The sequence below is a fragment of the Trypanosoma brucei genome, chromosome 3 (assembly GCF_000002445.2).
Source record: "Trypanosoma brucei brucei TREU927 chromosome 3, complete sequence".
NCBI lineage: Eukaryota > Euglenozoa > Kinetoplastea > Trypanosomatida > Trypanosomatidae > Trypanosoma > Trypanosoma brucei.
The window spans coordinates 1,276,705-1,303,148 of record NC_007276.1 but is presented as its reverse complement, the minus strand read 5'-3'; the positions used below and the strand labels follow the sequence as shown (position 1 = coordinate 1,303,148).

General features: G+C 48.8%; 5 protein-coding genes across 5 annotated transcripts, besides 21 other annotated features; all 5 read left to right on the top strand.

Moving 5' to 3' along the window:
* Positions 1 to 26,444: part of a sequence feature (sequence corresponds to BAC RPCI93-48K5) that runs on past both edges of the window.
* Tb927.3.4610 (hypothetical protein, conserved) lies at positions 313 to 9,618 on the top strand (the record flags this gene model as incomplete). The annotated part of the gene is made up of 1 exon (XM_838960.1): positions 313 to 9,618. One exon carries the CDS (start codon positions 313 to 315, stop codon positions 9,616 to 9,618), a length of 9,306 nt encoding a protein of 3,101 aa, XP_844053.1.
* Tb927.3.4600 (hypothetical protein, conserved) lies at positions 10,134 to 13,373 on the top strand (the record flags this gene model as incomplete). The annotated part of the gene is made up of 1 exon (XM_838959.1): positions 10,134 to 13,373. The coding sequence occupies one exon, from the start codon at positions 10,134 to 10,136 to the stop codon at positions 13,371 to 13,373; it is 3,240 nt and encodes a 1,079-aa protein (XP_844052.1).
* Positions 14,475 to 14,517: a microsatellite.
* Positions 14,677 to 14,699: a microsatellite.
* On the top strand, positions 14,881 to 15,798 carry Tb927.3.4590 (hypothetical protein, conserved; the record flags this gene model as incomplete). Its single annotated transcript, XM_838958.1, has 1 exon — positions 14,881 to 15,798. The coding sequence occupies one exon, from the start codon at positions 14,881 to 14,883 to the stop codon at positions 15,796 to 15,798; it is 918 nt and encodes a 305-aa protein (XP_844051.1).
* Positions 15,901 to 15,924: a microsatellite.
* Positions 16,367 to 16,427: a microsatellite.
* Positions 16,439 to 16,466: a microsatellite.
* Positions 17,043 to 17,074: a microsatellite.
* Positions 17,267 to 17,296: a microsatellite.
* Positions 17,323 to 17,344: a sequence feature (AT_rich).
* Positions 17,374 to 17,410: a microsatellite.
* Positions 17,501 to 17,525: a sequence feature (AT_rich).
* Positions 17,673 to 17,705: a microsatellite.
* Positions 17,978 to 18,015: a microsatellite.
* Positions 18,041 to 18,062: a microsatellite.
* Positions 18,181 to 18,330: a sequence feature (T-rich).
* Positions 18,510 to 18,549: a microsatellite.
* Positions 18,704 to 18,759: a microsatellite.
* Positions 19,250 to 19,278: a microsatellite.
* Positions 20,058 to 20,125: a microsatellite.
* Positions 20,373 to 20,394: a sequence feature (AT_rich).
* Tb927.3.4580 (hypothetical protein, conserved) lies at positions 20,441 to 23,026 on the top strand (the record flags this gene model as incomplete). Its single annotated transcript, XM_838957.1, has 1 exon — positions 20,441 to 23,026. The coding sequence occupies one exon, from the start codon at positions 20,441 to 20,443 to the stop codon at positions 23,024 to 23,026; it is 2,586 nt and encodes an 861-aa protein (XP_844050.1).
* Positions 22,828 to 23,010: a sequence feature (C-rich).
* On the top strand, positions 24,027 to 26,189 carry Tb927.3.4570 (N-acetylglucosaminyltransferase, putative; the record flags this gene model as incomplete). The annotated part of the gene is made up of 1 exon (XM_838956.1): positions 24,027 to 26,189. One exon carries the CDS (start codon positions 24,027 to 24,029, stop codon positions 26,187 to 26,189), a length of 2,163 nt encoding a protein of 720 aa, XP_844049.1.

Below are 26,444 nucleotides of genomic sequence, written 5' to 3'. Positions count from 1 at the left end.
GACTCCCTTCCCCTCTTTTCGTGTCTTCGCAGCTTCGTTTCTACCGTGTTCCCCCCCTTTTTTTTGTTATTTGGTTTCTTGTCTTCGTTTTTGCTATTCAATTCATTCAACTAACTAAAAGTACGGAAAGTCTTAAACTAGTTGTCAGATAGTCCCCGTGGCAGGCGGGAAGGGAAGCACGGAAAGAAAAAAAAAGAGAGCTCCACCTCCACGTGCGCCCCCTAACCCTGACGACGGAGGGGAAGGAAAAGGGGGGAAAAGACTGTGCGGTCGTAATTTGCTTTGGTTTTTTCTTCCTTCGCTCACCACACAATGACTCTTGTCGCAGATTCCGATTATCCACGCGTTATAAGTGCGCTTCACGGCCTTGAGACACGACAAATTCGTGTGGGTAAAACCGTCACGGCGGCGTTCCACCAGATCACTGACGCAATTCTTGCTTCCCGCCCATATGACCGCATTGTGGTGGAAAGTGGCACGTACTTCGAAAACATCACCATAAAGCATCCACTAGAATTGTGCGGTGCAAAGGATGCGGAGCCTCCCACCATTGTTTCTGTGGGCCCTTGCTTGGTAGTTGACGTGGATGGGCCGATCATTTTGCACGGCCTGAATATCACAGCGAAGGGAAATCGTGCTTCGGAAAATCAAGCTGTTGTAGTTAAACGGGGCAACCCGCGCATTGAAGAATGCGATATGACTTCTCTGTATGTAAAAAATGACTCCAAACCGCATGTATCGCACTGCCGTATTCACAGCTCGCGCCATGGGGTTGGAATTTCTGTCATTGGAAACGGCAGCGGGATTTATGAGCATAATCACATCTTTGACCACGAGGGTGAGAGCCTCTATTTCGACACGGCAGGAAAGCCGATCGTACGCCACAATCGTATTAGTGAAACCAAAGGGCGGAGCGGCGTGGTTGTGCACATGAGTGGGCGTCTCTCTGGGACGACGGAGGTGTTATTTCATGACAACATTATTACTGGCGGTGGGGAGGCGGCCAGTAATTCTCAGGTGGATCAAGTACCCACGCACTCACTTCAAGTTTTGCTGAAGAGGGTCGCACCCGAAGGTGCGGCTCTGGTGCGTGTGGTTCACAATGCCCACCCTGTTATGGTGTCCAATATGTTGTCTAATGGTGTAACAGGGTTCCGTATTAACGACTGCAGACTCTCCCCCGAGTGCTTTTGTGGCAACCGCATAGGCAACTGTAGTGCCTGGGGTATTGTTGTGGGCGGGGACTCTACAGTTACAGTCGATGGAAATGATGTTCAGGGCTGTGGTGCTGGAATTTACGCACGCACCACCCATGTACGTGAAGAGAGCAGCGGTGGCGATGGTGAGGATGCCATTGGTCCATGTGTCTCAATATGTAGATGTAATTTGCAGTGGAACTCTTATTATGGGTTTGTCATTGATCGTTCAGCGGTTAAGGTTAACGAATGTAATGTAGCAGAGTCATCAACAGGTATGGCTTTTGTCGGAGACTGTACGGGAAGTGTTGTTACACAAAATGTGCTCTCCAGAAATAGCGTCACCGGATTCTCTATCTGCAATCATGGTTCGGTGGTTATCGACGACAACCTTGTCTCTGGGTTCAATGAAAGTATGTACGGTATTTTTATACAAGATAACTCAAATGTAGTCATCCGAGGGGTGAAAGTGTCGAGGATGGCGACAGCGATTACAATGTCGGGAGGAAGCCGGCTCGTCCTGGAGAACAGTTCCATTAAGGATGTGTCCGTGCATCACATTGTTATTGAAGAGTCAAGTCAGGCAACACTTAGCAGAAATACATTGAAAGGAAGCGGCGGCGCCTCCGTTGTGGTAACGGGCCGCAGCAACTGCCATCTCGTTGGTAACTCCCTGCTGATTAGCCAAAAGGAAGGTGTACTTGTAGAAGAAGGCTCGAGGGCAACTATTGAAAAAAACAACTTAGGTTCCATGCGGGAGGTCATTTACGTGAAGAAACAAAGTACAGCTCATGTGCGGGGAAATGATGTAGCAATTTCTCGCTACGGCGTTGTCGTGGCGGGTCCGGGAAGCGAATGTACGGTTGTTGGTAATAACTTCCGTGGCTTGACGGGACCAGGAGTATACGCCTTCGAAATGGGCACCGCTACCATAAGCAGTAACCATATGCGCGACTGTTCCGCTACTTGTATTCAGGCAGGGACAGGCGCTGAGGCACTCATCGAGGGGTGCACGTTTACGGATTGTAGGAGTGGTGTTGTCAATGCTGACGGAGCCGAAACGCATTGCAGGGTTGTAAAGTGCCACATGAATCGGGTTGGCCACGGCATCCAGTATACAGGAGCGGCCAAGGGCGTTGTCGAAGAAAATAGCATTAACTCATGTAGAGATTTTGGCGTTTCTTGTGAGTCGCATACACCCGTAGTAGTACGAAAGAACACGATATCTGATTCGGCAGTCGGTTTGAATCTTTGTGCAGAGGGTACTTTGAGTCGACTCATTATCAGTGGGTGCAAGACGGGAGTGCTTGCCAAGTTCGGGGCTTCCGACAAAGTCAACGATATCCAGGTGTTGAATTGCAGCATAGGGATTACATTTACGCGGGGGACAATGGTGTCACTCGACACTGTAAAAGTTAATGCCTGCCAAAAGTACGGTATTGTTGTTGCAGGCCCCTCTCCCAATGCTACAGTTGTTCAGGCCACTGTTGAGAAGTGTGGCGTGGCTGGAGTCGCTATATTAGAAAACGGTGCTTGTTCATTAGAGCAGTGTGTCATTAACCGTAATGGAAAGGGCGTGCTGCTCAGGCAGCCGGACAATGTTAGCTTCAAGGACTGCTTTATTGCACAGCAGCGTCAGGGTGTTGTGGCGATTCCCGGGGAGGGTGAACGCATCAGGGAAACTTCTTTCTCCAGATCGGTGAGAGAAGGGAGTGCGCTGTTCCTCAGCTGTACCATTGGAGGAGACGAATGCGAGGAGGGCGTTGTGGCCGGTGATTGTGATACCACGCTGTACTTCGAAAAGTGCAGGATCGGTGCGGGCATTGCGGAGAAAGGTGTTGGTGTTGTCGTGAAAAGCGGTGCTGTGGTGCGCATGAATAGGTGTGACATCACAAAATGTTCGAGAGCTGGATTTCTCGCTTCTACGGCTGCACGGCTTTTGGCGGAACGGGTAACCGTGGAGAAGTGCGCAATTGGAGTGCTGTTTGCGTCACCAGCTGACGAAGAGACAATGGCAATACAGGAATTGGACAGTGAGGCGCAGGCGTTAGTTGAAGAGTGTCCAACAGAAACTCACACGAGTGGAGGCAGCAATAGGATTATTGATGTTGAACTCGGTGGCAGCATACTCAGGTGGGCGACTTTTAGAGATCTCACAATTAGTCGTTGTGAGAACGCAGGGGTATGGTACATGTCCCAGAGTGTTGGTGAAATCACGAAGTCAACCGTTCAGGAGTGCACAACAGGGATTGTGGCAGAGCATGGCAGCCGAACGATCCTGCAGGCGGTACAAGTAAGTGGATCGAGGGGCCGTGGCGTTCTTCTTCCCGCAAGACTTTCAAAGGAAGCAGAAGTCACGTTCATCACCATACAAAACTCGGAGAGCCACGGTGTGGAGATTACTGCAGACGAAGCGGGCGATGATAGTGATGATGTGGCGCTCGTGAAAGTTAAAAACTGCGAAATATTCGATAATAAAGGCAGCGGAATTGTGCTTCAATCCAGTGTAACATTGGAAAGCTGTTGCATCAGCGGTAACGAGTGCAGCGGAATACTCTGCAGTGGGAACGATTACCAAGGGAACCTCCGTCCACATATCTCGCTCTGTCAGCTAGAAAACAACAAAGAGGCGAATGTCATCGCTGCGGGAGGCTGTATACCTGAGTTGCACAGCTGCGTTTTAGAGGGTGCAGGCGTTGGTGTGCGTGTGGAATCGGCTGTCAGTATGGTGAAATGCATTCTACGATATATGGGCGTCGCTGCCATGTTTACGCATCCTGAATCTTCTCCTAGTGACAGTGGCTTCATTGATTCCCATCTTTCACGATGCGTGCTTAAAGACAACGGAATAGGTCTCTCGTGTCACTGGAATGCACCTGCATCTGATGAAAGCAGAATACTTGTAGAAAACTGCATGTTTGACAATAGCACTAAGGCGAGTGTGGAGGTGGGACAAGGCCCGCTGGTGCACATAGTGGCGACCACATTTGAAACCTCAAGAAAGGCGATTTGCGTGGAGGAATATGGAAGGGTGGACGCCGAGGGTTGCGTTTTCATAGGCAACCTGCAAGGAGTGATTATAACAAGTCCGCAATACGTGGAGGTGCATAGGTCCCGTTTTCTTCGTGATGGAAACTGTGGAATCACGGTTGGGGGAGATAGGGGTGAGGTTCAAATACGCGACAACTGCTTCAAGGATAGTTCAAAAAAAAGTGTTCACATATCCACTGAGAATGTGCTCACTTGTGTGCAGAATAATATTTTTGAGCAGGCTACAAGCGGGATTGTCATGGAAGAGTCGCCTAGAGTCTACGTTTACAACAACGTCTTCCGCAAATGTGGAACGGCAGTTACGATGCGTAGCCCAGGGTGTTGTGGCGTCGTTGCGGGTAACATCCTCGAGGAGAATACATGTGGGTGCCTCTGTGAGACTGAAGCCAAAACCAAAGTGTGGCGAAATGAGTTCAGTGGTAACAAGAAATGTGGCATAATGGTAACAACGGGGGCACATCCTGTTGTGGTAGAAAACATCTTCAAGCAACAGGATAGCAGTAACAGCAGAGCAGTGTCTGTGTGCGACGGTGGAATAGGACATTTCGCGAGCAACCGGTTTATCAAGAATGTGTGCGGTGTGTTCCTAGAATCCACGGGGAGTGTGGTTATAGTTAATAAGAATACATTTGACGGAAACGATGTTGGTGTGCAGATAGGGAAAGAGACCACGGCGCATGTCGTGACCTGTCTGTTCCTTAACAGTGGTACTGCTGATGTCTGCGCGTCCCAACAAATAGCCCGAGGTCAATGCATATTGGCGTATAACTGCTTCTGCTCGGAAGCCGGTACCGCAGTCACGTTGGGTGAGCAAGCCGCTGTCATTATTTACAGGTCGCTGTTCATTGGATCTAAGGGAAGAGGGGTGGCCTTGGAGGGCGTGTCCCAGTCGATGGTGTGTGAATCGTATTTTAGTGGGCTAAGCCTTGGCCTCTTTGCCGGTGAGCGTGCTGGAGGCCGTATTGTGAACTGCATCTTCTTGCGCTGCCTCAGGGCAGTAGAGGCGTGCCAGCACGCAAAAACCGCCTTTCACGACTGCTTCTTCTTCGCCCGTTCAAGTGCTCAACCGGGGATGGTAACGCTGAACAAGCACGCCGAACCAGTCTTCTCGCACTGCGAAATCATTGGTACGGATAAGAGCTCATCTCCGCTGTTGTGCTCCGTTGGGAACGGCGTTGTAGAAGAGTGTCTATTTAGTTCGGGGAATACCTCCGTGTCACTGGGTTCCGAATGCAGTACAAAACTTAGTGGGAACAAATTCCTACGGGGTATTTATGGGGTCGTACTGCTCGCTGAATGTGCACCGACGATGGATGGAAACACTTTTGACTCGCATGATAAGGCGGCTGTGAAAATTATGAGCCACGCGGGTGGCGTTATGAGAGAAAATGCCTTTGTGCAACCAATCGAAAATGGTGGTATTCTTGCCGGTGCAAATAATGTGGTTATAGAGAATTCCAAACATATTGAGGCTACTTCCATCGGGGAGAAGTCGGGCAAGAGGGTGGGGAATCACGCCGCTGTGGAGGAAAGGTTTCTAACCACCCTCGCGAAGTGGTTGCGGGCAGCACCGGCTTGGACAAGAAATGATTTGAGGGGGATGCCAAGCGCAGCAACCCTTCCCCCAGTTATACGAGAGAGTTTGAACACAGTGGAAGACGATGAGAAAGAGGGAGATCAGGCCGAGGGCGGGGAACAAGGCGGGGTTCAGCCACAGATGTCAAGGGCCAACAGGGGTACAGATGAAAAAACGCCGGGAGGTGAGGGGGCACAGGCCGATGTGAAGCAGAAACGAGCCCCGGTAGTCGGGAGGGGGGCCGGAAGGAGAAGGAAGATACCACCTTATGAGTTCACCCCCGACAACGATATATCCCGTGCCCCGGAAGATATTGTGAATGAGCTACAGTCGTGGTTAGAGGGGAGCAACATCACGCTGATAGTTGAAGAGGAGAATCGTCCCACCACCGGTAGCGCAGCTAGCCAAACGTATAACAGTAACATGTTGCTTGGTGTCGATGAGGGTATATCTCAAATGAAGAAACTGCAATCTGACAAAAAAGAGAGCCATCAGCTAACCAGTGATCGCGAAGAGGACCAAGGCACATGGATGAGTAATTCTCACGTTACGAGCGTGGTGGGTTCTTCAGAAAGAGTTCGTGATCCATTGGATAAGCATCAGGACACTGCTAGTGGTTGGGGACCTGGCCCCGATCCCAGTGCAGACTTGGGCGCTTCCAAGAGCGAAGATGAGACAATGCTCCAAATACCTCTCGAGGAGCACTTGGAAGCCGTGACCGAGGACCCACAACTATCGGCGAGGCATGTAGAAAAAGGTTTGGAAAGGGCACCTAGACGTCCTTCCCCACCGCTATACAGTACCAATGTGGAAGTGCAGCAGCGCGGGCCCCCAAGGCGCGGCCCACCGGAAACGTTTGTTCGCACAATGGGTTTGAGCACAGTAGCGAGGAGGAATCGAGAGGCGGATTTGAGGAGAAGAAGTAGTGTTGCCATGCAATCAAAGAAGAGACGGAGGACACGTAGGAAAAGTCTCGCAGCCATCAATGTTGGACGCAGTCCGGTGCCAGGTGGGAAAGGAAAGGAAGAGGGCACCACGCCGGCTGGCAGCGAACGCCCGAGATACCCAACACCCTCAGGAGGATTCATGGGGATTGAAGGAGATAGCTGTTCTGCGCCTTCTTTCGATCCGTCACATCTATCTCACTATAATGGAGATGCAGAAGAACTTAGTGGTACCACGCTGGGGAACGATATATATCTGACTGAATTTGGAGTAGAGAGCGCGTCTACGAGAAGGGGGATGCCGGAATTCAACGGATCCTGTGAAAGCCAAGGTGAGCGTATAACATCAGGATCGCGGCCGGATCGGGACCTACTGAAAAATGTAACCCTGAATTTTAGCCTTCTTGGACAGCTGTCCTTTAGCCGGAACTCCAACAGAAATCCTTCACCGTTGCCGTGTGGTGAATTTCTTGGCGCAGATGATCACCGCTTCGACGGCAAGCCCAACAAAAATGTGGCCAGGAGCGCGCCAGTTGATTTGGCGAAAAACGACAGCAAAGGTGCCCTTGGAACAGGCAGCTACCAAAAGGGACCCAAGGAACACGTGGGGCTAAGGGCTATGATGATGGATCAGAGCGGGGATATGAAGAAACAACTTGACTCAACCAGGCCCCGTGCGGTGCGAGAGAGCGAAACCAAGCGTCAGTTACTTCCTGCAGACTCAGCAGGGGAAGCAATGGGGGCTCGTACAGCGCCAAGTGGCAGAACCGGGCGCGAAGGTGCTCCAAGGTGCTCAGTAGATCAGTTTGTGGTGCATTCAGGAGCAGCACAGCAAACAAAGAGGATTTCAAAGAAGGGGCGAGCCGAGAAGAAGTTCGTCAAGAAGAAGGTGTACCCCGTATCCGGAACGGCACGTCGGGGTAGAAAAGACAATAACTACAGCGCTGAGGAGACACAGACCTTCAATAAAATTTCACGCAGGGAGGGTGGGAAAGAAAATGAAAGCATGCTATCCGAAAAAACTGCGGAAATTTCAGCTACTGTGGGTGATGGAGGAGCACCCAAAGGCGGGAGTACGACGATCGCCGAGGGTCCACCAACACGGGCGTCGACAAGTCGTCCAGCATTAGGTGAGAAGCAACTGCATGCCAATGCTAGCGGACAGCCCAGCAAGGTTTCGTTGCTTGGAATCACGAAGAGACCAACGGAGCCTGGCGTGGAAGTTCCGCATGATGGGCTTAGCGGTTGGACGAGCACGGCCGCATCCGAGAGTTATACGTGCGGTCTGTCGGTGGGCAGTCGCGAGGGACTCCGCACAGGTGCTTCGGGGCGTGCCGTTGGAAATACGACTTGTGCTGGGGCTGCTGATGGCTCATTACTGCTGAATCGGATGGGCCACGCAATGTCAAGTCGCGCAGTTACGCGAGAGGGCGAGGGTAAGGGTGGGCTGTCACCGTCCGCTGACAGAGCTAAAGACCACCTTGTGAAGGAGTCGCGAACGATTCCATTCAGTGGCGAGAAGGGATCCTTCGCTTCACCGAATGAGAGGTCACAGGACTTTGCTCGTGGAAATAAGAATGTTACTGTTCCGCAGCTCTCGATTGGGGTACTAAAGGACAAGGAACGCAGCACGCCTTCCCGCCGTGAAGCGGACGCCCCATCGGCTACGTATCCAAAAGCCAACCGCGAGCATGTGCCGCATGATGCTGCTGAGCCGCTAAAGCTGAAGCAGGCGGGGAAGTTAAGAAACCAAACTTGTGGAGAGGGGAAAGGCTACCCTCTGTACCCTCCAGGGGATATTCTCTCACGATCTGGGGAAAGTCAAGGGTGGGAAAGCGGCGCAACGTTTTGGAAACCTGTGGGTCAGCTTTCTGAAAATGGCAGGGCGATGCTTGGAGCACTTCAAAACGAGGTGTTCGCGGGTGAAGCCAATGTTTTCGACCCCCCATGGGGAGATGTAACCGGACCCAAAGAAACTGAGGTGTTCTCTCTCGCGACTCCAACGACGGCTCGCACGGAGACACAAGCCGGAGAGCCGTGCGGCAGTTCCAGTGAGGCGGGTGAGCTAGAGGCAAGTGTTGAAGATGTCATCGCACTGCTTCGATGGCTGGCTGACATGAGGCAACGGAAGCTCATGACTCGCGAAGGATTTAGTCGTGCAGTGGACTGCATGAAGGAAACATCAGCGGTGCCGTTCTTTTTCTGTGAGAATTCAGCTGCAGGAGGCCCAACGGTAATGGTCCGTCTTCCCAAGACAGCCGATCAAGTAGTTGTTGTGCCACTCCTGAAACCTAACCAGAAAATAGAAATCGAAGTAGTGAGGAACACCCACATCTTACCCCCATGCATGGTAAAACCATCACCAGTTGCATCACCAAAGCAGGAAGAAAAAGTCAACGTCGTGAGGATTAATACCTGTGTAGCACTGCCTTCCTTAGTGAAGAAAATCGAAGAAACACCCAGGGGTAGCAGCCCCCCACACCCTGTCAGTGCGAATATGTCGTCACTCTCTACCGGCTACCCGCGTCAGAGCCCACCCAACAGCCCCGGTGCGAGCGTCGGGCATTTCGCCACGTTGGAGAGTTCGCACAGCTGCCTCGGCTGGCGTCCCAACGTGGAATCGGAAGAAAAGGGTGTGAAATCAGCACGAACAGCTTACACGGCAAGCAAACAACAAGTGACTGCGTCTAGTGGTTTTGGGAGGCGCCGATTTGCTGCGGCCATTCCGAAAGACGCGAACCGAACACTTGTACCTTTCAACCCTGCCGATCCAAAAGGAACTTCTCCGTTCATCAACGCTGGGAAAGTAGCTACTTTCATTACTGCCGGTACACCAAACGTTATCCTGTAGGCACGAAGCAACACAGAAAATAGACTCTTGTCATTTTTTTTTTTACCTATCAGGTGCGCATGTGCTTCCTTTTTTTTTTTCGCTGCATCCCATCACTGGTGGTGTTTGAGGTCGTATGCGCATACAGCCGCTCAATTCCTTCGCCTCTTTGTTGTTACCTGTACTACTATTACTATCCTTTTGATTGTTTAGCTCTTCGTTACTGGCGATGTCTTCACGGTCTCAGACACGAACAAAAAAAAGAACAGGCAACGTAATTGATTTGCCTAGCACATAAAAGGCGTGAGGAGGCAACGAGCCGTAATGCACCGATCTGTACCCTTCACTGGGGCTGTAATGTAGTCACAAAAACAAACAAAAAATGGTAAGAAGTAAGGCAGCGGACGCCCCAAAGAACTCCGCAGTTACCTCGTCTTTTGCTTCGTGACCTCACATGCCTTTCACCTCCTCCTTCCTATTTATTTTTCCCACCACTTCGAGCAGTAGGTGTGTTTGCGTTTGTAAAGGTCCGCCAAATGAATATCCTACAACTCTTATCGGTTGCATACGGTGGTGCAAAGGAGGAGCGCACGGCGGCCACGGACCAGTTGGAGCAAGCCTTGGAGTCCCCGCAAGCTCCGTTCCATTTGGTGACTTTGATCCGCGCTGGGACGGACCCGGCATTACCGGCGGAACAAAGTCTATCAGCCCTTATTTACGCGAAGAACTATATTGTTAATAAAATTGATGACAAAGCGGACGGTGACGTCGCTCAAGCTGTTGCCGACATACAGCTGTTGTTGTATGATGGCATCTTCCGAGTACCGCAAACCCACCAGAAGGTTATTTGCACGTGCATCAGCACGCTTATTAGTCTATTTCAGTGGAATTACGTACATAAGCTGATGCCGGAAATTATATGCAGCAGAGACGGGATTACCGCAGACCGTTCAATTGCCTCCTTGAGACTGTTGTATGTGTTTGTGAAGCGCTACAAGACACCCAACCTTGTGCCCATGGGGGACAAGTTGGAGGTCTGCAGCGCCCTCATCACTGCATTGACCCCCTTCCTGTCCTACGGGGATTTTCAAGTGGACCATATGGTATTAAAAATTATGGAATGCGTCGTCGAGGCAGTGTTACAAGTGAAGCGTGATCATAACATTCCGGCCAATGTTTTTGACGATTGGTTCAGCACCATGGTCACTTACCCTGAACGTCATTTTGCGGCTGCTAACGACGCCGCAGCGGGGGGCTCGCAGAAGGTTTACGAATCCTATGTTCGTTGCGTCAAGCGAATTGCCATGATATCCTACTCCATAATGAATGATGCAACGAAAAAGAAGAGCCCCCAACCTGTGGCCAAGCACTTTCTAGAAACACATGCACAGGCATTTCTCGAGGTTTGGCCACGCTGGTTAGAGTACTCGGCGACGTCAAAGGCGCGAAGTCAGCACCAAAGCACCGACATCGCCGCCATGCGTTATTTGAAGCTGTGCACATTTGATGAGAATCTCTATCGAAAGTGTCTCCTTCCCCGACTATTGCAGGTGGTGGAATCCTCGTTATTTCCTTATCTTTGCTGCAATGAAGAGGATGAGGCTGTCTTCGCAAACGCTGACGATATCTCTGACTTTGCTCAGTACATGTTGGAGGGGACCTTCGAGGACGGTGAGGTGTCCACGCGCGTCACAGCATCTAATACAATAGTAGCTTTCATTAAGGGGAATAAGGACTACCAGGAGAACCTGCTGCCACAAATGTTGAACGTGATTACCGTTGGTCTTTCCAGAGGAGACACATCGGAGACGTTCGCTCAGACCTTTGGGTTTCTACATCTCTTCTCGGCGCTTCGGAAGTATCTTCGAAGTGACCGTGAGGTGTGGAACACGCAAGTTGCTCAGTTTCTTGTTTCGTTTGTTGCACCGCGTATGCTTCCCACCGCCTTCTGCATTCCTTTGCGGTTTAAGGCCACAACGACTTATCAGCGCTACGTCAGGGCGCCAATGCGAACCGAGGATTTTGATTCATTCTTCCAACTTCTTTCCTCCCTTCTGCAGGATCCTGATGCCCGTATTCGGTTGGGTGTAATCGACGTCATGTGTTCCTTGGTTGAAATGAAGCGGGTCTGGCCGTATATAAAGAACGTCCTTGTCCCGCTCGTTGAAGAGTGCTTGGGTTTCCTTAACCGAGTCCATACAACCCTTGTGCCCACGATGTTGTTGTTCCTCGTTGAAAACTTCTCACCAGAGCTGAAACCGGTGCTTCACAAACTCGGCGCAGCGCTTGTGAATGTTTTTCTAGCAACTGCATTCGATATGGCGCACCAAGAAGAAGCAATGGATGAAAATGCTCTACAAGACTATTGGAGCGCAGATATGAGCGCCTGCGCGTTGCTCGACGCGCTGCAAAATGTGTTGGAGGCTTCTGCCAACGATTCACAGGTATTCAAGAGTATAATGCCTGATGTTGTGCGGTTGATAAGGGCAGTAATGGAAAGACCAGATAACTATGAATTCATGGAGAAGACACTTGGAATATGGCTGATCGTGGTCAACAATGCGAAGCCCATCACACGCGAGTGTTGGGACTTGCTTCCGTTGCTATTCAAGTCCATCGACTCAGGCATCGGGGTAGACTTTTTTGGATTAATTGAAGAAGTATTGGACAACTACATATCGAACGAAGCAGCAGAGTACGTTCAGAATACTGCCCTGATGGAGGCAACGTTTGGGGCGTGCGAAAAAATTCTTTTTCAAGCCGTGTGTGGTGTGAGCGACAAAGTGGGTGTGCCACAACTTGTTGAGGCGCTGCTCCATCAGTCAAAACACTGTGAGGCGGTACCCGGCTTGTTTGATGCCTACTTGCCTCGCTTTGTTTTGCTGCTACTTCGTGCCCTGGCGGACAAAAACGCTCACGAGGGGGAGGTGCGACTGCGCGTTTGGATCGTGGTGGCAGTGATGGACGCCTTCTACTATAACGCCGCGGCCACACTTCACATCATTATGGAGAATAGTGCCTACTCTCAGTTCTTCGACTCCTTGTTCAACTTCTTCCGCGCAGCGATAAATCCACCTCAGAAAACGAAGGGGAAGAAGAAACGCGGGAGCGGTGGAAAGAATGCGGATGAAGAAGTTGTTGAGAATCTATCGCTCCTCACGCGCAAGGTTCTTGCATTAGGGCTCATTTCCCTTCTACAATACCTTACATCGACCTCTTGTGTAACCTTCCAGAGTAGCATTAATTTAACCTCGTTCCAACCATATCTTCGACAAACGGTGGCGTTGATTCAGCACTGCATTTTCGCCAATCACACACAACTCGTACCTCGATGTCGCATAAGCGAGGAGAAAATAACAAACATACGCCTCGGAGTTGAGTCCGAGGAAGCGGAAGAAATCGATGTGGAGGATGAAGATGTGCTTGGAATAGATGACTTCAGTGACGGTGGTTCGAATGTTGATGACTGCACTCTTGATAGCGATGATGAAGATGAGGATGTTGAGGGAGGTGTAGATGAAGGTGACAACTATATGAGTCCTATCGACGACGTATGCGAGGTTACGCTCTTTATACAGTGGATGGTTCATGCACAGCAGGCTCTTGGAGATGAATTCACGCAACAGCTTGGGCGCAGCGTTCCTCTGAAAACGATGGAGGAATATACCGCTGCTGAGGCAACAGCCCGCCGTTACCGTGAGCTTGTGCGTGAGCTGAATAGTGCAATGGAGGAAGACTACAAAGTTCGCTCGGCAGCTGCAGCGCAAACTCAGTAGCATGAATCTGGGGACGGAAGGAACGAAGGTAATGTAATGAAATGAAGTGAATCAGGATTGAAGAGTATGGCACGTTTAAGCAACAGAGACAACCAACTTCTGGGGGCACATGCCCTGTAGATGGAGTTCAAGTGTGGACTAAACTGTCAAGGTGGAGTATCCTCGTATAGCGGTGGTGTAAGCGGAGATCATGTCTAAATACGGTGCAAGAACTTAAGAAGGTTATGTGCAGATGCTGTTTGTTTGTTTTACGCTGAATGTTTTTCTAAATTTGATTTCCCCTCGTTCCTGTGCGTCAGAGAGGGTGTATCTTTCCCGATTAAACGGCTAACTCCACGCAAATTAGGGGGCGATTGAACACGTAACCTCCCTGTTGTGCCCCCCCCCTTACGCGTCTGCAAATCCACATCCCATTGCTACGGGATTAAAGTTGTTGCCCCATTTTAAGTGAATGTCTCTCTGTGCTCTTTCCAATTTTATTCCAACGCAAGTTTGTATGAATCTCTGTGTGTGTATGTGTCTCCCTGATTAACCTCTACCTTTCTGTTCCTATGTCTTCTTTGTTGTTTTCCCCCTCTCCTTCTTTTCTGTCACAATCCTCAGTTGTTTGACGCCCTCCAGCTGTGGAGTACTGGTTAGCATTGTTGCCATTGTAACAAGAGCAACGACGGGAGGGAATAGGAAAAGAGCATTGTGGAAGGACTGTTGAAACCCCCTCCGTATAGGACCAGTGGTAAATTTTTTAAAACGTGCACATCGACAGTCTCTAGTCACAAGCAAACAAAAACAACAGCAGCTGGCGTTCACTCGCGAGTCTAAAGTAACCGTAAAAGACAAAAAGAAATATATATATATATATAAGGAAAACAAAAGGGAGGGAAATAACAAAGGAATAGTGTTTGTGTGTGTGTGTGTGCGGTGAGAAGAACGGAGGCATACCGATTGGTTTGGGGTGCCGACTTTCTTTCCTTCCGCGTTTTGAGGCGCTTTTTGCTATTGTTTTTTTGGGGGGTTGTTTGGTTGGTTAACGCCGTGGCACCTCCAGCCTTCCTCAACGTCCTGGGGAACTATTCACTCGGTTGAGGAAGGGCTCACACGCACATATATACATATATAAATATATATATATACGTATATATACATAGGCGTACACGTACGGAAAAGGCGTTGCGCCAGTGTGGGTAACTGCCTAACCGTGTTTGGGCAAAGTAAGCGACGGAATAGTGGAAAGGGGAGATAAGGAAAGAAGAGCAAAACAGTTAGCACGCGCACACGCAGCAAAAAGAGAAAATAAAAAATAAAAAAGGAAGGAAGGAAGGAAGGAAGTTGTGGGTGAAAGTACACTGTAAGAAAGGGGGGAAAAGAGAAAAAGCCCTTAGGTGAGCGGGCTTCTAGCACAAGTACTGTATTACTATTTGCCTCGCCGTAGTGGCATTGATATAGACCGTTACGCACCTGCTGCAATTTGTAAAAGGATACTGTATCCCCTTTTACAGGGTGCTGCACAATGGGAGGGGCTGTCGTCAAAAACTATGATAAAAAGGATCATAGTAGAGGATCGCAAGGGACGCCTTCCCGCAAAAGTTCGAATTCGAGCAAAGGTAATACGCCGGGGCGGGTCCAAAATTCTGCGGGAGTAAAGGACAATACCCAAACATCATCAAATGGCGGCAACGACGCGACACTTCAGACTGGATTTGAGATGTTTGTTAGAAAGGCACCAGTGGTGCTTAAACCTTTGCCCCAGCCGAAGACTGGTTGTCTCCTCCCCTCCAAATATATCCCACAGGCGCTGCCTAAGAAAGCCGATCTGGCGGGTGTCGGTTGCGACGATATAAAACCTCTGAGGAAGAACAGCGGTCAACTGGCAGAGTCGCTTAGTGGAAAGCGTCTCGGCGCTGTAGATGGTGAGGACGCCATACGGAAGAGTTCACCGAAGGCCATGGCAAATGGGCAATGGGTATCTTGCGATGATTCACCGGGAGCGGCGGATGCCAGTGATGCGAGCAGCGGGTCGGAAACCTTCACGTATAGCATTGACTTCCCCGGAATGCGCAGCCTCCCGTGGTTTAACGCGAACCGGAACCGGGGGCTCGTCAAGAGGCGGGAGCGGCCGCCGAGCATCAGTTGGAATGAAGAAGAGGAAATTGCTATAAGTGATGCAAGCGACAAGGAGGATAATAAAACGGGGGAGACAGAAACTGGTGCTACAAGGGCGGTGGCACCTGCCAATGCGGATGGGGAAGTAGGGGCGGAAGCAGATGCCGGTACGACGGAGGGAGACGAGCCGAAACCAGCGGAAAAGCCAGAGCGGCCGCGTCATAGGCCCATCCTTTTAGGAAAGATTCCCCATCGGAAACAATTAGCAAAGAAGGCGCTTGAAGACAACGCAATTTTTGCCTCCACACGCTTTCCAAAGTTTTGATACGGCAGTTGCGTTAGGTGTGTGTTTGTGTGCGTGTGTTCTGTGTGTTTCGTATGCTTAACAGACTAAAAGCAAAAAAAAGAAGAAATTTATATTTATATTTACATATACATATACATATGCATACAATGAACCGAAATGGCAATGCAATAATAAGTGAGGAGTGAGGAAAACGAAATATTGATGTTGAAAGCAAGCGAGCGAATGGTGGTCAGTCTAAATCGCTGTTGCGGCCGCTGTTTCTTTTCTTACTTTATATATATATATATATGATGTGGCGCTCGCCGGTGGTAGAAGGGAGTGGAAAGATGAAAGGTGCGGATGAAAGAATGAAGGATAGGGAGAGGGTGAGTGTGTGGTTGAGTGAGTGATTAGAAAAGGGGAAAATAGGACGAAACGTTATATAAAATGGAGGAAACCAACAAAAGATAAAAGGGAAAGGGGAGCGAAGAGATAAGGGGGAAGAGGGCACTTATTAAAATAAAAAGAATGTATTTCAAACACTATCTGTGAGCCCCTACGTCCGTATCTTTGAAGGGCTCGTGTTATCATCGTCAATACAGTCGCAAAACGGAGTGAAAAGTTAAATGAAAGGTAAGTGAGTGAAATGAAATAAGATGAGATGATATTTCCCTTTTAAGTGTGTGTGTGTGTGTGTGTGTGTGTGTTTTGCGGTTTATTCGTGTTATGTTTCCAATGTATAGTTGTTGTTTCTTTTTAGTCTTTTTCCGCTTTTTTTTTCGTTGCAACGGTCGTCACATTTGAACCCTGTGGAAGTGGCATTACGTTCCGTTACCTTGCTCTATGTTGTGTACAGGCGTGCGCCCGTATCTTTGACAGTCATTTTCGTGTTGCTTTCGTGTTTTGTGTTTCTTTTCATCCTCGTGTAGAGTTGTTTTCTTTTTTTTTTCTTAAATGCTGTGGTGGTGTCGGTCATTGGTCAGGTGGCAACTTGTCCTTTTTTGTAACTTTCCCCAGATTTAGTCCATTTATTGTTTTTATTACTATTATTACTAATGATGTTGGGGTGAGAGACTCCTCCACCGAACACTTTCCTCGCTTCTTTTTTTTTTCTTGTTGTTGGTTCCGTTTTCGTTCTCTATATTCATTTGTTCTCACTGCTGTTGTCACTTCACATGCGTTACTCAGTTGGAACCCCAACCGTGCAATGTGGGAAGGTGAAAATAAGAGGGAATACGTATGAATAATGTGAATAAATGGGAAGCAACCATACGCACACTTGCATATATATATATATATATATATATATATATATGCAAGTGGCTGTAGTGTGTGTTTGCGTTTGCTTTCGGTTTATTTTTCAACTTTATCACGCACATGGAATGTAACGCTGCACGGAAGGTGAAAGGGAAAGGGAAGTTAAGTAAAGTATTTATGTTCAGCCGCATCACGTATTCCTTCCAGCACTTTCCTTCCCTTCTATCTTCTATTTGTTCACGGTTATAAATGCGTGTGCGTGTGTGTGTGTTTGTGTGTGAGGGAGAGAGAGAGTATGCACGTTTGAATATATATATATATATATAATCACTATATAGTTAGGGTATACTTAAATATTTATTGTTGTTGTTGTTGTCATTACTATTGTTATTATGACTATTCATCTTAAATAAGTATGCATGCATCTGGCATCGATTGGGGTTTCGAAGGGAGAGGAGACAGAATGGTCGGAGGGAAAACACGCATATTTATATATATATATATATTAACGTATATCGAATCACATCTGCTTCACCCTCCCCCTGTGTTCCGTAAGTGCAAGTGGTCGCCACGATATTATATCTTTCCAGGTGATATCTTTTTTTTTCGAAATTTGGATTGGGTTTTTCTTCCTTCTCCTTCCCTTGCGTGTACGCTTTTTTTTTCCTTTTTTTTTTCTTTTTTCTTTTCTGTGGTTGGTTTTGTTTTGGTTTTTCTTTCTTACTTTCTTTCATCCAAGCAAAGGCAATAATAACAAAAAGCAGCAACCAGCGATTTCGCCTTTATGAGTATGTTGATTGTGCTCCCCTTCTTTTCGTTCTCTTCCTTTTCTTGCACAGCATTATTGCAGTTATCGCTGTTGCTTTCATGCTTTTGACTTGACTTTTGACTTTATTTGATTTGGTGTTGGAGCCTAACTCATAATTTTTCCTTGTCACTTTTTTGTTTTTTTCTTCGTGTGTGTGTGTGTGTTGTGTTGTGTTGTGTTTGTGTTGTGTTTGATTGCCTTTCCTCCTCCTTCCCATGTTGTTGTTGTTGTTGTTGTTTTTTATGTTTTTTACTCTGTTTTATTATCATCTCGTCTCCCTTTTCCGAGTTTTATTTGGTGATGTAAAATGTAATGTTTCACTTTCTTTTTGGTGTATGTGTTTGTGAAATTGTGCCAATAGAGAATAATATTAATAATAAGTAAAAAAAAAGGATGATAATAATAATAAGTTGGGGAAAAAGGAAAGTACATAGGGAAGGAGACGATAAAAACAAAACGGAGATGAAATGAAGTGAAGTTAAAAATAAAAATTAAAAAAAGATAAATGCGGTCGATGGAGGGCCCGGACCCGCCGCTAAACATGACTGCGACGAAATCTGTTTTCCCCGCTATTATTTTTCTTCGTCTCCCTCCAACAGGCGTTTGGTCAATATTTTGTGTGTTCGTGTTTGTGTTTGTGTGTAGTGCGGCTCTGTGGAATCCCGGTATTCCTCAAACTTCTTACTTGTTTTTGTTTGTTGTTTTTTGTTTTTGTTTTTGTTTTTCGTCTTCTTGTTTTTTTCCTCCGATTTCTTAATCATTTTCTTGTTGACTGATCTGTGACTTCCGCGGTCGTCGTTTGGTTTATTGCGTACCCTTTTTCGTTTGCTTGCGGTTTTTTTTTAAAAAAATGCTTCGAGCTGTACGCTATATTCCCCTTTATCATCATCATCATCATCGCTACTATTATTATTATTAATGTTATTGTTATTGTTGTCTCCAGGTATTCTGCTTGTTTGTTCCTCTATTTTGATGGGTTGCTTCACATCTCAGACACGTTTGTTTATATGTTTACATGTATTTGCGTTGATATGTTGTTCATATACTTCTGCAAGAATCCGCGGAAGCAAGTTGGTATTTTCTCTTAGAAAATGGGGTTATAGCTACCGCTCTTAGACCCAAAGGCAAACATCACTTCTTCTGAAGTTTTTTTTCCCCCCTTCTTGTTTTATTCCGTACGATTGACTGCCGGTTGTTACTGTTTCCGCTTCAACAACTCCTTTTTTTTCTTCTTCTTCTTTAATTATCCCCTCTTTTTTTCCTGTTGTGTGTTATTGGGGGAAGCGGCTTCTTTTCTTCTCCCTTTTTTTTTGTGTGTGCGCGTGTGCTCTTATGGGGGTGGTACGTGATAAAGGTGCCTGACTACCATCAGCGCCAGTGAAAAAGAAGAGGGAGAAATATCGAAATGAATTAGGGGGGAGGAACATAAAAATAAATTAAAAATAAAAATAAAACATTTTCCCACACTCCATTTTTTCCTTTTTTTTTTGTTTTGTTACTCTTCAATGTATATGTTAATGGAGTGCGTGATTGCCCTTTACCATTACGTATGTGTCACCACTGCTCTCTCTTCCTCACACACGCACAAGCTTCAAATACATTTATATTTACATATATTGACGTGCGTGTTTGTTTTTAAATGACGAGAATGTGTACAACGTGAAACAAATGGCTTCTTTCCTCGAAAATTAAGAAAAGAAAAAAAGAAAACGAGGAGAAAGAAAAGGAATAGGAAGGTGGACTATTAAATAAATATGTATATATGTGAAGAAAATATTTGTAACCGCATAATTCAGTAAATGTGCCACCCAGCACATCAATGTATTACCACCTCCATCCCCTCTTCCCTATGCACGCGCACACTCCGCAAAGGGAAAAAAAAATACATGCCCACGCTCGGTTTCTTTCTTTTTGTTATTATTGTTATTATTATTTTCTTTACTTTACTTTGATCCCCCCTTGTTTGTATCTGAACCCCATATATACACACACATGCACATGCACACGCACACTTGTGTTACCCGCAGACTTGTGCATGTGCGTGTCGTCGCATTTGCAAGCATTGAATCAATGGGGTGTGGAAGTTGAAATGGAGGAAAACAGAAAATCCTCCCGGGAGGTAGGGGTCGGTGTGTGTGTTGTGAAGCATAACTTGCTTCTACCTTATTGTTTTGTTTTGTGTTTTTCTACCTCTTTTCCCCCTCCCCTCCTCCTTCCTTTTTGTGCAGCAACTACACACAAATACATACACAACACACAACGCACAACGCACGCACGCACGCACGCACGCACACACACACAACCAACCAATCAGCCAAACCCGCCATCTTTTTCCAGTCGCAATCCTTCTTCCTTGATCCTTGACCGATGCTGCCACCGGCTGCTCACTTGCTCTCGTCAGCACAGAGATACACATAAAAATATCTCCTGTGTGTGTGTGGGGGGGGGGAGAAGGGAGGAGAAGGATGGAGTGGAACAACCCCTCATCTTTGCCTTTTTCCCCCTTCCTTCCTTTTGCTACTGGTGTTGTCGTGGTGATGTCTTTTTCTTATTTTATTTTAATTTTTTTTCCAAAGGTACAGAACTTTTAGTTGAGAGAAGGAGCACTTCAGTACCATGCTCTCTCAATTTGATGACAACCCGCTAGTGGAGGAGCGTGAGGGCGAGTTGCAAGGCCTCAGTAGCGAAGTGACAAATGCTCAGAAAAAGCGCCCGCGGGAAGACAACTTACAGGAACCAGACTCTAAGCATGAAGTAGCAACTCATGAACCACCAGAAAAGCAACCGCGCCTCGAGGAAGATGCGGAGGGATGCACAGAAGGGGAACCGTTCATCGGCTACTCCGTGGAAGCGGTCGATGATGTGGATGAAGCGGATGAAACATATGGAGAACTTCTCAACCGTGTGGCGGCACTGGAGTCCGGGCGAAGGAATTCCGCTTGTGCACAACGGTTCCAAATGACTCTGAAGACTGCAGAACGGGAGGCCCTCCGTGGTTGCATGAGTCACCTCCGTGCACTTCTGGCGGGACTTCAGGGGAAACGAACAAAACCAACAACAGCTGCAGCTGCAGCTGCGCCATCCTCATCACCAACAACAACAGCAACAAATCCTCCATACTGCCCTCTGCAGCCAAGTCAGTGTGCCCAAATGATGGAGCTGTACGGCAACGCGGAACGTCTTGCACGCCTCGGAACCCGGTCTCATTGGCTGAAGTGTGCAGGAGCGAGGACAAGGGCGATGAATCCGGAAGGATGTAGCTGGACCCCACCACTGGCAACCGAGACCTCAGGCGGCACAGTACCCACCAAACAATTTGTAGATAAAGGGAGGCGCCGATTCGAAGAGATGGAGAAGGCACTGCAAAAGGTCCCCCCAGAGCTGATCGGCCCAGCGGCACCGGCTCTGTCAGCGCTGAGTAACAAGTTGCAGCAAGTGTGTGAAACAAGTGATGCATTGTGCAGTAGACAACACGAAATCGAAAGGTGTGTGCCGGAGCTCATGGCGAGATGGAACCAATATTCCCTCTGGGGGGCGGAGCGTTCTCTTCTCATCGCAGAGGAGCAGATGATTGACCACTTAGCCGCGCAAAACCCTACAGCAGCAGAGGAACAACTCCTTTCCCAACAGCAACGCCAGCAAAAACGTTTGCATCAAGCGGAGATCGCTGTCGCAACTTTACTTGCGTCCGCTTCGGATGTTAAGGTGCCGAAGGTGTCGCAAGGCTTCCTGCGGAGTGCCATGCAACGCTATGAGGACTTGCAGAAACTGAGAAGTGCTTTGTACCGGGAGTTGGTCTCGTTGCGAAAACTACTGAAGGAGAAGTTGCTCCTCTCAACGCACTCTGTGGTGGGGGGCGAATGCTTCTTTCTTGGCGCGCGAGCCGCGGAGGAGGGGCGCAGATGCCTACTGCAACACTCCTGCGCTGCGCTTTGTCAGAGATCCGCCGAACTCAACAAACATCTTGTCACAGAAGTACTAAGGGGTTCCATGGCTTGCCCACCGTCACCAGAGCAAGAAGAGAAACTTCTGCAATACGAAGTGAAGTCCGCTACACAACATGCCTCAATCGTGACCCTCATTGCTGAAAACGCGCGCCTCCAGCAGCGCATCAAAGGTGTTTCTCTGGTGCAGCTCTTGGCCACTTCTGGAAATGGAAAGTTTGCTTCTATAGCTGGGAAATTGCGATCAACAACAACAAGTGTTGTGGGAAAACATACAACCCACCAAGAGGGGAACGTCCGTGTGAATGAAGAAGCAGTCAGAGAAGAGGGGGAAGAGGTCGAAAGTGCTGCAAACAATATCGAAGTGGAAGAACCGGATATATTGGGGCACTTTGTCGATGTCTTCGCTAGGAGCACAGAGGAACTCGTGAAATCAATCAACACACGCCTCTGGGATCTCTCAAACTTGTACAAGGATGAGAGGCAACTGCAAAGGGACGTTGCATTTCTCGTCCGCCTCACGGTGGCGGGCGAGCGCCTTCTTCACGGAAAGGTGGGTGTACCCCTGATGAGTGGGTATGCGGAAGACATTACGATTCTGCTTGAAGAAGCGCGGCTGCGCCTGGTGGACACAAAGCGCTCGGTACGGCAGCTTCCCTCACTCCGTACTCTTTGTGAGTCTTTGCAATCACAGTCTGCAAGTCACGCAGAGCAGCTACTGAAGGAGCACACAGCGGCCGAAGCGGTTCGTGCCCAGCTGTTGGAAGATCTTGAATGGTGTAAACAACAGAGTCCAGAGATGGCCGGTGGTCAGCTGGTAGTCGCGCGGAAAGAACTTCAAAAGCTGAGGGTTTCATTAGAAACTATAACAAAGCAGGGACATGATCCCACACCTCTGGAGCTGGAGACACAAAAAGCAGGGGAACAACTTGCTCAACTTCGGCAGCAATTAGAAAAGTTGCAGGAGGAAGTCGACCTCGCCGAGCACCAATTGCAGTGTCTCGAAGATGACGAAGTTGTGGACGCACAGGAGGATGTCTGTGAAGAAAACGGGGGAATAGCGGAGGAAGAGGAAGTGGAGGAAGGGCAAGAGGCTGAGAAGGTGGAGGAAGGGGAGGAAGAGGAGGTGGAGGAAGGACAAGGGTTGGCAGAAGAATATGAAGTGGGGGAGCAGCGGGAAGAGAACCATGGGGAGATGGAAGAAAGAGGTAACGGGGACGGAGGAGATGGAAGGGATGGAGATGAAGTTGTACCCTAAGCGTTATTTAGGATGTGCGGAGTGCACGGTGAGGGAAAGGAATGTGTGCCGTTGCGTTTGGTGATGAAGCTGGTGTCGTGAACCGGCACACCTTTCCGGAGCGGTAAGCCTCCGTTGACCACATCTTGTCGCCACCTCTCCGCAGGCGCACTGGTCGGCATTTCTCTTACCTTTTTGTACGCTTCGGTGCGTATGCCGCTTTAGCCGTTGGGGGTACTTGTAAGTGAGTTAAATATCCTAAATTACAACTTCGCGGGGTACCGATGGCGCGTCGATGGCCGTAAGCAAGCGGTCAGGTGGCTCGCACCAGCCTGTGGACAGATATGCAATATCCTTTCAATGCGTCAAGTATAGTGCCGTGAAATAGCAAGCAATGGAACTGCACTCTCCCACGCACAAACCTCCTTAGGCGCTCTTACGGAGAAGGTCATACGATTGAAATACATCACGAAACAAAGAAGGGGAATGTCGTGACAAGCCCTCTGGTTTAGGAGAGAGATCGTCGAGCAGAATGTCGGTAACAGATGTTTTGGCTGTTGCCAGAGCATGTCGCAAATTTCGTTTGCGTCGAATCGCCAGGCACGAGAAGGGGAGTACCTCTTGTGCAGCATATAATGAACACGAAAGCTATAGAGCTGAAACATTTTTGGAATTTTCACTCTTAACGGCTTTGGTGTTTCTGTTTCTGTTCAGTGATCCTAATTTTCTTTTTTCTCTGCATCCGAAGGTTTAGATAACCGAAGTGGTGTTTATCCAATAGAACGTTGAGCCCCAAAGCCGCGGGAAAGGGCACAACGCGAGGCCTTCGCCCTAAGTCCAACGCAGTGGAGGGGCTGCCGTCAGTAAAAGGACGTGCAGGAGAGTTTGTTGGATAAGGACAACCGAGGGAAAGCGCTGCAGTGGGCACGGGAGTGCAAAGGACGCGAGTGGAAGCTGCTATAAAATTCGATCCCGACTCTGGTGCGGCTTTCTGATGATGGTAACCAACACATGCATAATAATGTGGCCGTTTCGCAAGGAGCAGGAACGTGGTGGGTGGTTGATTGGGTGGAACCCGCATGGACTACTCGTCATTGTGGTCGCAGTTGTGCACGATCCGCGTGTTGAGAACGCGACAGCGGCTCTCAACAAGTTAAAGGAAAGCGAAGGAGACATTCGCGCTACTGCCCATCGGAAGCAGCACAAGGACGTCCCCAGTGCAACATCGCTGCTAATACTGGGCTGGATGCACAGCAAACAAGCAACACTGGACAAGAGTGAATATGCAGACGCGTGGGTTCGTTCACAGCATAGCCGTGCAGAGTTATGGCTGGAACTGAATGAGGGTCCACTACTACATCAACTGTACTGCTGCGGGTCCCCCGTGCAGCCATGCCACCTTCACGTCTTGCGAAGTGATCCCACTGTATCTTATGCCGTTACGTCAACTGCCTTCAGTGCGGTGGCCAGGCACGATCGCGGCGACTTAGTGAAGTTGGTAGAAGGCAAAATGCAGCCTATTTGCGTGGAAGGTGCAAATTCCACATTAGAAGGTGTGTTGTTGCCGTCGCACATGGTCCATTCAGCAGGACCGCGTACCAAAATGAGGCGGATGGTGGGCAGCGACCCACTGACACAAGACGAGGAGGAAAAACAGGAAGGGGCAAAGCAAAGAACAGAGGACGACCGCGTGTCTGTGGGGAGCTCAGGTTCGGGCGAAGGAAGCACTGAGTCACAAAGTGTTAGAGGTTCGGAAACCCCTAGATTTGGGGGGGAGTTGCATCCGCGGCTTGATTTCCCCACAAGTACTGACTATGGGGAGCTTAGCTCGTTACTACGGGCCAGTGCATACGGCAAGATACTGCGAGAATTGTGTGAGAATAAGGTTAGCAACGCCACAGATGGCACCGCTGCGACGGCACGTCTGTGTGCTTACTGGAAAAACTGCGGCAACAGATTTACCGGTTTTCTCACAAAAATACTTGTGGTGTTCCACCTCGTGCTCAAGTGGCCTGGGAACGTCTCGTACACTGCAGCTCTGTTAGAATTTCGCCTCCGTATGGTGATCCATTGGCTTTTGTTACTAAGAGGGGATACAAGAGTCTGTTGTCTTCATCCTGTGTTACCTCACATTCAACACAACGATCCTGCACTGCGGCGTTTCTGCGTCGTTGATTTCCTTGTTCGTTTTGCGGTGGACACAATATGTGGGATGCTTCTGAGTTTGCTGTTATCACACGGGAGCGGCTTATTGGTGACAAAGGCTGTGTCTTGGTGCCGGTGGCTCCTGTACGACCTTCACATGGAATACATGGACTGGTTTGAAGGATGGCCCGCAGGTCTTAAGATGAACGGAGACCTCAGTATGACGTTATCTTGCATCGCTAAGGCTGTACTTGAGGCGAGCTGGGCCTCCGTTGAGGATCTTAGCAATGTAGGCTTATTCTACAAGTTGCTGATTTTCGTTGCGCCGTTAGGTGCTAGCTGTGCATTCGCCTTCGTTGCGGACCTGTGCTTAATTGCCTCCCTCCACTTATATTTGGTATTCCACAGCGTCTCCTTGCCGTATCGGTTTGCACGTTTCATGCTCCGGAACCTGTTCCTCCAGTTCCAAGGCAAGAAGCATAACCCCCTGCGACACCGCACCGATACATATGACTTTCCCGTTGAGCAGACCCTCGTGGCAACCGTGATCTTCACCATTATTGTCTTCCTCCTCCCCACATTGGCTGTTTACCATGTGTATTTTGCTCTCATATGTATTGCCGTATGGTTGTTACAGGGAGCATTGCTGGTAGCTGCCCACCTCACACTTTACCTTCCACTTTATCCTCTCTTCTACTGGGCACTGTACCGGCGGCAGTGGCCTGGTGGGGTGGCATTAACGGGACCGAAGGTGCTAAGCACACCGCAGCATTCACGAGCGTTGAACCCGTTTGCGCGGGGCTCGTTGACCGTGGAGTTTGGTGTTGTATCGAAACCGCTGGAGCTGAGGGTGCTGCTGGCTGATTTCCTGCTGGTTGCGCATGTTGTGGGAAGACTTCACCCATTTGATATGATAGTTGCTGTCTTCAAAGTGAGGCGCTGGGAACGCACAAATCCGGGAAAGTGCCTCGTCCCACCATTGCCAGCTGACATTATGCCTTTGACGGGAATGACACTACCAAAGACGGCCGTTGCGTAACATAGTGGTTTTAACGTTAAAAGCGGTCGTAGCGGTGGCAGTGGTGAACGGAAAGCAACGGCAAGTACACGTATGCGCTGCAAATAAGTGTCAGGTGTCGCTAATTTGCTGATTAGGTACAATATGCATGCACAGCATAGAGTGTGTGGAGCATGCATTATAGACTCCATGCTTGTCGGCGATTGCAGCTGTGATTTATGGTGTTTAAGTCGCCAGTGCTGCTCGCTTATCATTTTCACCATTCCTCACCACTTC